Raw genomic sequence first — 12702 nt, forward strand, 5'->3', positions numbered from 1 at the left:
TCTATAAGGTGCTGTCAGCTGGTATTATCAGAATGCGTAGAGCTTGATTCTTTTCTCAAATTGTCTTGTTAGTTGCAAAAAGTAAGACAAAAACATCCAATAAAATAGAAGGTATTACAAGTTCTAAAACTAAGGTGCTTTTGACTTTGACCAAGGTTTTCATCAGTAAATAGCTTTATACCTGATAAAGACTTTAGTTCAAAGTAGAAAACGCATTCACTTAGCAATCTTCATACCTTATATTTTAATGGATGCTTTAGTTTTTCTTTATGCAAATAAACCAGTTTGAGAAAAGACTCAAGCTCCACCCATTCTGATAATATCGGCTGAGAGCGCCTGATAGAACCTCATATTTCTACTTTTGGAATCCATCTGCTATACCCACGGTACACCTTTCCATGGAAATGCAGGTAAAGAAGCAAGCAGCAGCCAACAAATACAGAATTGTGTTATGCTTTTTTGCACAGCTAACAAGATAACCACAGAAATATACATCATTCTATTAAACCTATCAGGCTTTCAGTAGGCAGCGCCTCACCTATCCTTATCCTTTTTATTGCATATAGTATTGTCACTCTGAATATCTGCCCTAAGCAGCAAATGAGCAGTCACACCGGAGATGCATTGACATTACAAAGGATTTATGACGTTCTTCAGGATATGATCTTTTGCCATGTAGGAATATTGAGCATATAGGTGGTTAAGGTAAATACTTTCAGGTAATAATAGTCTTGAGTTATCAGTCTCTGACTGATCATATTTTTAAAAAGGGTAAAACTATTGCTTATCCTGATCATACATGCTTAATCATGACACAAGTGGCCTCTCAAAATTAGGAGAGGACCATCAAAGGACATGGCTTATGTAAAAGGACGGGGCACAATTTCAATTTAGGCACTCGATTAATTTCCAATCCTAGATCAGTTACCCATCTTAATTTTAGACCCTAACGTAGGCCTCTATATTACCATCAAACTCCAGATGCCTATATTACTTTCAGTTCCCAGACCAGTAATATATAATCCAAGATCATACCTCCCAAATATATATAGACCTATCAATACTGATATCAGACCTTCGTTATATCCTTTTTTAAAATCAGATACATGTTTATTTAACCAAATTCAAAGTACAAAGCAATAAAACAAAAATCACAATGAGAACATTGACAATGGTCATTAGTTTCGGAACTTCCCTTCCTCTCCCCCCATTACATACACAACCAGCGAATAATGCATGGTATAACCTAAGTTCAGGGCCATCTCTCCACCCAAGGTGTCCATAGTGTCTCAAATGTTCTTATACTTTTTCTCTTAACAATGTTTTTTTCCATATTCACAATAGAGTCAGACGGTCTGAGAAATTCCCTCAACGTCGGCGGATCTTCATTTATCCAGTATCTGGCGATTAGTTTCCACGCAATATATATATAATCTATCTATGGGTTTGCCGCCATGCCTCGACCAATCAGCAACGGGCACAGCGACGATGATGTCATAAAGAACGTAGAAATCCGTTTCCGATTCTGCGACGGGCACAGTATCGACGTAGATGTCATAATGGTTGCCATGGCGACGATGATGTCATAAAGGTTGCCTCGACCAATCAGCGACGGGCACAGTCTGCCGCGAATTCTGGAATCATCATTGTCCATATACTACGGGGACATGCATATTCTAGAATTCCCGATGCGTTAGAATCGGGCCACAATCTAGTATATAATAACCTAGCCATTGCCACCTTATATTTATTATGTTCCCGGACCTCCTCCACATATCCCAGTATACACACCACAGGATCCCTCTCAATCCTACAACCATACGCTTCTCCTATGGAATTAAACACCGCTGTCCAATATGGGTTCAGATTCAGACACTGCCATAATATATGTAGAATTCCAGAATTCCAGCCCCCTCCACCCGGCACCGAGGACACTCAGAAGTCAGTCTAAGGCCGGGGTCACACTAGACCGCAATACAGACGAGTGCAATGCGATAAAAAAATCGTATAGCACTCGTCCCAATGTTAATCTATGGGGCAGCTCCCATCATCCGATATTTTCTCGGCCGTATTCAGGATCCGAGTGAAATCGCAGCATGCTGCGATTGTCAGCGTTTCGCGGCCGAGAATCGCCAATGAAAGTCTATGGAAGCCCCAAAAATACGGATCACACACAGACCAGCAGTGTGACTTGCGAGGAATACGCAGCGCTGTTAGAGAGAAAAGCCGGCAATTCAGTGCGGTGTACAGTAAAATCACACTGACAGCTTAGAATAGAATAGATAGAATAAATGTGTACACAGGATAGAGATTAGAGATTAGAGATTAGAGATTAGAGATTAGAGATTAGAGATAGAGATAGAGATAGAGATAGAGATAGAGATATATATATATACACATACATACATAGCCCTCTGCTGGCTGTTCATAGATCGTGGGAACTTTCCTAGAAAGCTCCCAGGCTTTCTAGGTAAGTTCCCACGATCTATGAACAGCCAGCAGAGGGCGCCTCACCGCAAATGAAGCTAAATATAGAGCATTGATCTATATTTAGCCTCATTCCCCGGGGTTTTGCAGCAAGGAGCAGCCTGCATTAGCGGAACTCCTTGCTGCAAAATGTTTTAACCCCTTCAGAAGGATTTACATCGTTGGACTTTACAGATCTGTGGAGGGTAAGTATATTGTTGGTTTATTATGTTTTTTTACTTACAGAACGAGGGTCTTCAGTGACTGGATTGGGCGTAGAATAAAATACTCCAACAACCATTGTTTTTATTTCATTAAAATAATTTATAATAATGTGTTTGTCTTTTATTTAACCCTTTCATTCAATTGGATTAATAATGGATAGGTGTCATAATTGACGCCTCTCAATTATTAATTAGGCTTAATGTCACCTTACAATAGCAAGGTGGCATTAACCCTTCATTACCCCATATCCCACCGCTACACGGGAATGGGAAGAGAGTGGCCAAGTGCCAGAATAGGCGCATCTTCCAGATGTGCCTTTTCTGGGGTGGCTGGGGGCAGATGTTTTTAGCTGGGGGGGGAAGGGGGGGCAATAACCGTGGACCCTCTCCAGGCTATTAATATCTGCCCTCAGTCACTGGCTTTACTACCCTGGCGGAGAAAATTGTGCGGGAGCCCACGCCAATTTTTACCGCCATTTAACCCCTTAATTTAATAGCTAGAACGGCCAAATTTTGCATAGACACACTACTGACATTAGTAGTGTGGAATATGCAAAAAAAATGGAAATGGGGAGAAGACATGGTTTACTGTATGTAAACCAGGTCTCAAATCATGTCGGGTTTTAGGAAGGAGAAAGCAGAAGCCGGCAATTGAATCACCGCTTTCTGCTATATCGCGCTGGATGAAAGATTAATATATATATATACATATATGTGTCTACTGATTAATGCGAGATAGAGAGATAGCGAGATAGCGAGATAGAGAGATAGAGAGATAGAGAGATAGAGATATATATATATATATATATATATACAGTATATATGTGTGTTTGTTTTTTGACACATGGATCCCTTGTATTGGCGTATGTTGGTTTTGCAAGCCTGCGATAAAAACACGCAGTACGGATGCCATACGGATCATTTGATGCGAGAAAAATCGCATCCTCGCACTGCACTCGGATCACTGTTTTGTAAAAATTTTTGCGATTCTCCTCCGTCAAAAACTGACCGTTTTTTTATACGTTGTGTGTGTCCCCGGCCTAAGACCCGCTCTACAGAGCCGTTCAGGAGTCCTATATACTCTATAGAGTACATATATCTGCGACAGTCTGCCCAGCTCACTCAGCGATAATCTGAGTATACCATAATCACTTCCCATTCATCTTTCTCTATCCTACCCAATTCCTCCTCCCATTTCCCCTGTGCTCTAATAGGATATTTATATAGGTATGCATTAGATCCTTATACATGCCCGACACTACCCCTTATGTTCCCCCCTCTGCGCAGACAAAAATCAATCAATACTGTACATCCTTGTGAATCTCCACATTCATTGTCTTGCTCTGCGTAACATAAGCATGCCGAAACGGCCCATATTAACCCCTTCACCCCGAAGCCTGTGTTCCACTTCCTGACCAGGCCATTTTTGTCAATTCTGACCACTGGCACTTTATGAGGTCATAAATCTGAAACGCTTCAACGGATCCTGGTGATTCGGAGACTGTTTTCTCGTGACATTGTACTTTATGATAATGGTAAAATTTCTTCGATTTGACTTGCGTTTATTTGCGAAAAAAAAAAAATATGGAAATTTGGCGAAAAGTTTGAAAATTTTGCAATTTTTAAACTCTTAGTTTTTATGCCCTTAAATTAGAGAGTCATATCATACAAAATAGTTAATAAACAACATTACCCACAAGTCTGCATTACATTACCACAATTTTGGAAACAATTTTTTTTTGTTAGGAAACTATAAGGGTTAAAAACTGACCAGCAATCTCTCATTTTTACAATAAAATTTGCAAATCCATTTTTTTTTAGGGACCACCTCACACTTGAAGTGACTGCGGGGTTCTATATGACAGAAAATGCCCAAAAGTGCCCCCCCCCCCCCCACACAAAATTTTTACTTCAGCTCCAATTTGTTTTATTTTACCAAGGGTAACAGGAGAAATTGGACCCCAAAAGTTGTTGTTCAATTTGACCTGAGTACGCTGATACCCCATATATGGGAGTAAACTATTGTTTGAGCGCATGGCAGAGCTTGGAAGGGAAGGAGCACTGTTTGACTTTTCAATGCAAAATTGGCTGGAATTGAGATCGGAACCCATGTCGCGTTTGGAGAGCCCCTTATGTGCCTAAACAGTGGAAACCCCCCCCCCCCCCCCACAAGTGACCTCACTTTGGAAAGAAGACCCCCTAAGGAACTTATCTAGATGTGTGGTGAGCGCTTTTATCCCTCAATTGTTTCACTAAAGTTTAGAATGTAGAGCCATGAAAATTAAAAAATCATTTTTTCTTTTCACAAAACGATCTTTTAGCCCGCAATTTATTTTCCCAAGGGTAACAGGAGAAATTGGACCGCAAAAGTTGTTGTCCAATTTGTCCTGAGTACGCTGATACCCCATATGTGGTGGGGAACCACCGTTTGGGCGCACGGCAGAGCTCGGAAGGGAAGGAGTGCCATTTGGAATGCAGACTTACAGATGGATTGGTCTGCAGGCGTCACATTGCGTTTGCAGAGCCAACAGTATAAATCCCCCACAAGTGACCCCATATTGGAAACTAAACCCCCCAAGGAACTTACCTAGATGTGTTGTGAGAACTTTGAACCCCCAAGTGTTTCACTACAGTTTATAACGCAGAGCCGTGAAAATAAAAAATCTTTTTACTTTTTTTTCCCCAAAAATTATTTTTTAGCCCCTGGTTTTGTATTTTCCCAAGGGTAACGGGAGAAATTGGACTCCAAAATTTGTTGTCCAATTTGTCCTGAGTACGCTGATACTCCATATGTGGGGGTAAACCCCTGTTTGGGCGCACGGAAGTTCTCGGAAGGGAAGGAGCACTGCTTAAGTTTTTCAACGCAGAATTGGCTGGAAGTGAGATCGGACCTAGTGTCGCGTTTGGAGAGCCCCTGATGTGCCTAAACAGTGGAAACCCCCCCAATTCTAACTGAAACCCTAACCCAAACACAACCCTAACCCAAATCCCAACCATAACCCTAGCCACACCCCTAACCCTAATCCCAACCGTTAATGTAATCCAAACCCTAACTTTAGCCCAAACCCCAACCCTAACGGGAAAATGGAAATAAATACATTTTTTTTAATTTTATTATTTTTCCCTAACTAAGGGGGTGATGAAGGGGGGTTTGATTTACTTTTATAGCTTTTTTTTTTTTTGGGGGGGGGGGGGGGGGGGGGGTGGATTTTTATGATTGGCAGCCGTCACACACTAAAAGACACTTTTTATTGCAAAAAATATTTTTTGCATTACCACATTTTGAGAGCTATAATTTATCCATATTTTGGCCCACAGAGTCATGTGAGGTCTTGTTTTTTGCGGGACGAGTTGACGTTTTTGATCGCTTTTTATTCCGATTTTTGTGAGGCAGAATGAACAAAAACCAGCAATTCCTGAATTTCTTTTAGGGGGGGGCGTTTATACCGTTCCACATGTGGTAAAATTGATAAAGCAGCTTTATTCTTCAGGTCAGTTCGATTACAGCGATACCTCATTTATATAATTGTTTTAGGTTTTGGTGCTTTTACACAAAAACTATTTTATATAAAAAATAATTGTTTTTGCATAGCTTTATTCTGAGAGCTACAACTTTTTTTATTTTTTATTTGCTGATGCTGTATGGTGGCTTTTTTTTGCGGGACAAGATGACGTTTTCAGCGGTACCATGTTTATTTATATCCGTCTTTTTGATCGCTTGTTATTCCACTTTTTGTTCGCTGGTATAATAAAGCGTTGTTTTCTGCCTCTTTTTTGTTGCGGTGTTCACGGAAGGGGTTAACTAGTGGGATAGTTTTACAGAGCGGGTCATTACGGACGCAGCTATACCAAATATGTGTACATTTTTTCTTTATTTACATAAATAAATGGATTTATTGGTTAATTTTTTTTCTTCATTTGGGGATTTTTTTTTTTTTTTTTACACTTTCTAACATTGTCCCAGGGTGGGACATCACTATATTAGATCAGATCGCTGATCTGACACTTTGCCGCGATCTGACAGGCAGTGCAGGAGGCTTTCCGGCGCCTGCTCTGAGCAGGCGCCGGCTAGCCACCTCACTTCAGGACCCGGAAGGAGCCCCGCGGCCATCTTGGATCCAGGGACTCCTTCCAGAACACCTGAACAACGCGATCGCATCGCGTTGTTCTGGTGGGAGAGCGCAGGGAGCCCCCGTGTTCCTGCGCGATGCCCCTCTATGTCGCTGTCACTACTGACAGCGGCATCAGAGGGGTTAAATGCTAGCGCCGATCGTGGGCATTGCTGCGGGGTGTCAGCTGTCATATACAGCTGACACCCGCACACGATCGCCGCGGTGCTCACTGTGAGACCGCACGATCGTGCCGCCGTACTAGTACTGCGGTTTGCGGGAACTCAGTTCCCGCAGAGCAGTACTAGTACGGCGCATGTCCGGGTCCGGAAGAGGTTAAAATCTGCAGACCTCCGGTAGCCCAGAATCCCCCTGCAACTTTCCAAAGGGCACCAGTCCCTTCGCGTCCTGCACCTGAACCATGTACTGTATTCCCTATCTCATCCAATTTTTAAATTCTCCCATTTTAACAAATTCCGGTAGAGTCTCGTTTTGCCATATCAGGGAAAAATTTGTCAAATGCTCCAAACCCCTAATCTTTTTAATTGCCTCCCAGACTTTATGTATCAGCGCTAAAGTAGGATACACCTAACCTATCTTCCGGAAACTTCCTGCCTCCCCTGAACCAAGGGATCCCTCCCCAGCACCTGGACCAAGACCCTTTGTATTGAACCAGCCCCAGACACATCCCTTCACCCCCTCATCTGTTGGCCCTGAACAGCTAAGTAATAAATCCAAGGGTTCGGAAGCGCCAGACCTTCGTTATATTCATTACACAGCGTGCAATGACGCTGCCGCCTCACCAATACCGAAGCTACCGCCTCACCAACAACGGAGTTGCTGCAACCCCCCAACCTACTGTCTCCATCCCCACTATCCTGTAAAATGTAAGCCCGCAAGGGCAGGGTCCTCGTCCCTCTGTATCAGTCTGTCATTGTTAATTTGGTTACTGTAAGTGATATCTGTAATTTGTATGTAACCCCCTTCCCATGTACAGCACAATGGAATCAATGGTGTAATAATAATAATAATAATAATAATAATATTATTAATAATAATAAAAGGTTGAGGAGTCTACTAAAAAAAAAAAAAAAAAAAAAAAAAAAGCTATGATGCCGGCATATGCCGATGTCATATGTCGTGTCCCTACCTTTGATGCAGGCTCTCAAGCCGAGCCCACATATTTGGTATCGGTGCATTCATAAAAGTCTGATCTATCAAAATATAGAATAAATTAATCCAATCGGTAAATGGTGTCACGAAAAAGAAAAGCAAAATGCTAGAATTAGCATTAGCATTTTTTTTTTACCCCAAAATTGTATCCGGAAAGTGACATGTACAAATGTCCTATAATCTGCCAATGATTATTTCGGTGTTGTTACATTTCCTTAGAACTTTTTTTTTTATGGTAGAAAGAATAAAGGCACTTACTTGGCATGGCTTAAATACAAAGCTTGCCGATGAATGTCCTCTGGGTCAATGTCGACAGGGTTTATTGCAGCAAGCTGATCGATTGACCATCTGAACTGACGCGGAGTCTAGAAATAAAACAAGTATAAGATACAATGAGTTGCAACACTGAATTCCTCACCAAGAAAACCTCTATAATCTTGTAGGGCACTTAGACATCAGAGAGGAGGTCTGATAAATGTCAGCAGCTTGGGCAGTCTTTTCTCATTAAAGGAGGTCCTACAGGAATACGGTAACTTTCAAGTGAGGAAATAAAATAGATTGCCCCGTGAACAAAGTACATTTTAAATCAATAAGTTAAAGTTTAAAGCATAAGTGCATATACTGGTGACAACAGATGCTCGGGTTTGTCCCTGTTTATTTTATCACAGAAGCGAGTATTTCTGCATTGTCATCAGTCCACTGAGATCATCATAAATCAAGTCAGTGACACAAGAGCTCATATGTTACTGACTTGATTTATGATGATCTCACGTGACTGGTGACACATCAGAAACATTCACTCCTGTGATAAACCAAATAGGCAGTAAACCGTTTCCTCACACAAACAAGTACTTGAGAGTCCCTGCCATGTTACCAGTATATGCACTTATGCTTCCTTCCTTGACCATGAGTTGTGTATGAATGACCATAAGCTGCAGATGCTCTGCATGGTCAGACATAGCAAATAAGACCGTACAGAGTAGGGGCACATTTATAAGACTATACTGTATCAGCACAGAAATATATATTTTTTAAACACATCCAATTGTGGAATTTATTTTAATTGCCCAATCTATTGATTAAAATGCACTCTGTTGGTGGGACAACCCATTTAAATAAGTATTCTTACAATTGAAAGTCATCCCAGTAGGACCTCAAGCGATATAATAGAGCTCTGCTCTATTCTTTAAAAGGGAAGATACCGCGTTTGTAGGTCATTAATAAATCACTGTAATGTAGCATAACATGCTGCTATAAGCAAGTTTGAAATGCATGTGAAACAGATTTCATGTGTTATATGAGTTTAAAGAATGCACTGGGGGCTGACATCTTGGTTTTGCAGCAGTAGCAGGGCACTATCAGTGTCAGATTACGGCACCCCATGGACATAGGAGATAATAGACTGGCACTGACCCCATCTGTAACATTGCAGCAGCATTAGCAGTGAGCTGGGCACGCCTCTGTGGGCTGCACAACTCACTGCTGTAGGTGTGACTAGCTGCCATTTTATTATAGCCCTGTGCTATCTGCGGAGGTCCACTTACTCTCTATCACAGGACAGAAGAAGCCCTCACTGCTCCTCTGTACTCCAGGCAGGCACACATCCTCTTTTCCTCACACACTGCCCTGTGTGCTTCTCCTGCTGTGTCTCCGCCTCCCCCTCACACACAGTCCCTGTGATCTCAGGTAAGCTGCACTCACAGCCTGCAGAGAGGGAGGTGACACCTGGAGAGAGCTGACAAGACAGGGATTAAGGTGGGGGGAAGGGGGATAGCAAGAATGTTATTCACAAAAAATGCTGCTGAGTCCACTGTGTTCTGCTCCTCTGTAACCAAGCTGTGCCTCTGATGCAGTAACTGCTGGTGATAGCAGGTCACAGGGTAGTCACCCACAAAATGGTGCTGCCCTGTGATGCTGCTCTTCATTCTGCCCCAGGGATATTAGACCACCCAAAAGGGGAGGGAAATGGTGATGTCAGCAGTTACTGCCCCAATTTTGCTGCTGGTAAATCTTAGGCTACGTTCACATTTGCGTTGTGCGGGGCTGCGTCGGCGACGCTCCGCACAACGCAAACAAAAACGCAACAAAATGCACGCTAAAACGCAGCGTTTTGCGACGCATGCGTCCTTTTTTGCCGAATTTTGGACGCAAAAAAAAATGCAACTTGCTGCGTCCTCTGCGCCCTACGCTTGCGGCAAAAAAAACGCATGCGTCGCAAAACGCAGCACAACTCGTGTCCATGCGCCCCCCCATGTTAAATATAGGGGCGCATGACGCATGCGTCGCCGCGGCTGCGCCCGACGCAGCCGCGCAAAACGCTAATGTGAACGTAGCCTTACTATAGCTGCTTGAGGTCTAAAACAGAAAATACTCCCCCCAGTGGTAAATATGTATATTTGTAGAAAAATATATAATATTTTTCATATAGAAATGTTTGCAAACAGTGCAAACATTGCATTAACCCCTTTCTGCCAGCTGACGGAATAGTACGTCAGCTGGCAGATCCCCTGCTTTGAGGTGGGCTCCGGCGGTGAGCCCACCTCAAAGCCGCGACATGTCAGCTGTTTTGTACAGCTGACATGTGCGCGCAATGAGCGCGAGCGGAATCGCGATCCGCCCGCGCTCATTAACTAGTTAAATGCCGCCGTCAAGCGCTGACAGCGGCATTTAACTAGCGCTCCCGGCCGGAAGTGCTCGCACTGCTGACCCCCGTCACATGATCGGGGGTCAGCAGTGCATCGTCATAACAACCAGAGGTCTCATTCAGACCTCTATGGTTGTTGATGGTCGATTGCTTTGAGCGCCACCCTGTGGTCGGCGTTCAAAGCAACCCTGCATTTCTGCTACATAGAGGTGATCTGTACTTCACCTCTATGTAGCAGAGCCGATCGAGTTATGCATGCTTCTAGCCTCCCATGGAGGCTATTGAAGCATGCTAAAATTAAAAAAAAAAAGTGATTAAAAATATAAAAAAAATAAAAAAATATATAAAAGTTCAAATCACCCCCCTTTCGCCCCAATCAAAATAAAACAATAAAAAAAAAAAAAATCAAACATACACATATTTGGTATCGCCGCGTTCAGAATCGCCCGATCTATCAATAAAAACAAAGGATTAACCTGACCGCTAAATGACGTAGCGAGAAAAAAAATCAAAACGCCAAAATTACGTTTTTTTGGTCGCCGTGACATTGCATTAAAATGCAATAACGGGCGATCAAAAGAACGTATCTACACCAAAATGGTATCATTAAAAACGCCAGCTCGGCACGCAAAAAATAAGCCCTCTCCTGACCCCAGATCGCGAAAATTGGAGACGTTACGGGTATCGGAAAATCGCGCAAATTTTTTTTTTTTTTTTAGCAAAATTTGGAAAATTTTTTCACCACTTAGATAAAAAATAACCTAGACATGTTTGGTGTCTATGAACTCGTAATGACCTGGAGAATCATAATGGCAGGTTAGTTTTAGCATTTAGCGAACCTAGCAAAAAAGCCAAACAAAAAACAAGTGTGAGATTGCACTTTTTTTGCAATTTCATCACACTTGGAATTTTTTTCCCGTTTTCTGTTACATGGCATGGTAAAATCAATGGTATCGTTCAAAAGTACATCTCGTCCCGCAAAAAATAAGCCCTCACATGGCCATATTGAAGGAAAAATAAAAAAGTTATGGCTCTGGGAAGGAGGGGAGCAAAAAACAAAAATGAAAAAGCGGAAAAAGCTCCGGGGGTGAAGGGGTTAATACATTTTAATTACTATTTTAAGCTTAATTTCACAAAAAAACTAAATACAAGAAAACTGGTGGCACCTTCCCTTTAACTCTGGGAATGCCACATAAAATGGAGTACAGTGCTCAGAATTCACATCCGCTCAGTTCAAAAGGGTCTTTGCTGAGCTCTGCTCTAGGGATCACTGGGGGTGCCACAGTCAAACCAACAGCAATCAGTAAGAGGATACAGATAGAGTATAACTTACAATTGTAGCAATAGCCCCCTGAGGGTATAAACAAACAACTTCAAGAAAACGCCGGTTGTGATTTTCCTGAAAAGTCTTTGTTGGCATCTGTTCTGTCCATTTTGATAGTAGTTTAGTCTAGTATGGAGAAAGGCTCCATAGAGAAGGCTCAAACATAGCTGTCCTTGATGAATAAAGGATTGTTAACTACCTTTTCCACTATCTTAAATTGCCTCCTTTTTTATATCTTTCATAGGAAGCTGTCGGTTTCCTTGGGGGAGAATTGCATTTATTTAGGCAGTGATGCAGTTTTGCCAGGATATATATACATTTTTCTTTTATTAAATAATCTAAGTGTAAAAAAAACAAGTGTTTGCCCCTTCCTGATTTCCTATTCTTTTGCAGGTTTGCCCACTTAAATGTTTCAGATCACCAAACAAGTGTAAATATTAGACAAAGATGAGACAAGTAAACAAAGTGCAGTTTTTATGGAAGGTGAGCTAAGCCCACCAGCATCAGGGGCTTATCTACAGCATTCTGTAATGCGATGTATCCTGAAAGATAAGAAAAAGAGGTTAGATTACACTCACCCAGGGGCGGTCCCGGTCCCGTTGTGGTCCAATGGCGTCGCGGTCCGGGGCCTCCCATCTTCATAGGATGAGGTCCTCTTCTTGTCTTCAGGCTGCGGCTCCGGCGTATTTTGTCTGCCCTGTTGAGGGCAGAGCAAAGTATTGCAGTGCGCAGGCGCTGGGCCTCTCTGACCTTTCCCAGCGC

General features: G+C 42.4%; 1 protein-coding gene across 1 annotated transcript in view; it reads right to left on the bottom strand.

Moving 5' to 3' along the window:
- BORA (BORA aurora kinase A activator) overlaps nt 1–12702 on the bottom strand; it is an 84019-nt gene that overhangs the window by 65345 nt on the left and 5972 nt on the right. Inside the window, exon 3 of the mRNA XM_069758141.1 lies at nt 8231–8337. Coding sequence (XP_069614242.1) covers nt 8231–8337 — 107 coding nt within the window. The remainder of the gene's footprint in view (nt 1–8230; nt 8338–12702) is intronic.

The sequence above is a fragment of the Ranitomeya imitator genome, chromosome 3 (assembly GCF_032444005.1).
Source record: "Ranitomeya imitator isolate aRanImi1 chromosome 3, aRanImi1.pri, whole genome shotgun sequence".
Lineage (NCBI taxonomy): Eukaryota > Metazoa > Chordata > Amphibia > Anura > Dendrobatidae > Ranitomeya > Ranitomeya imitator.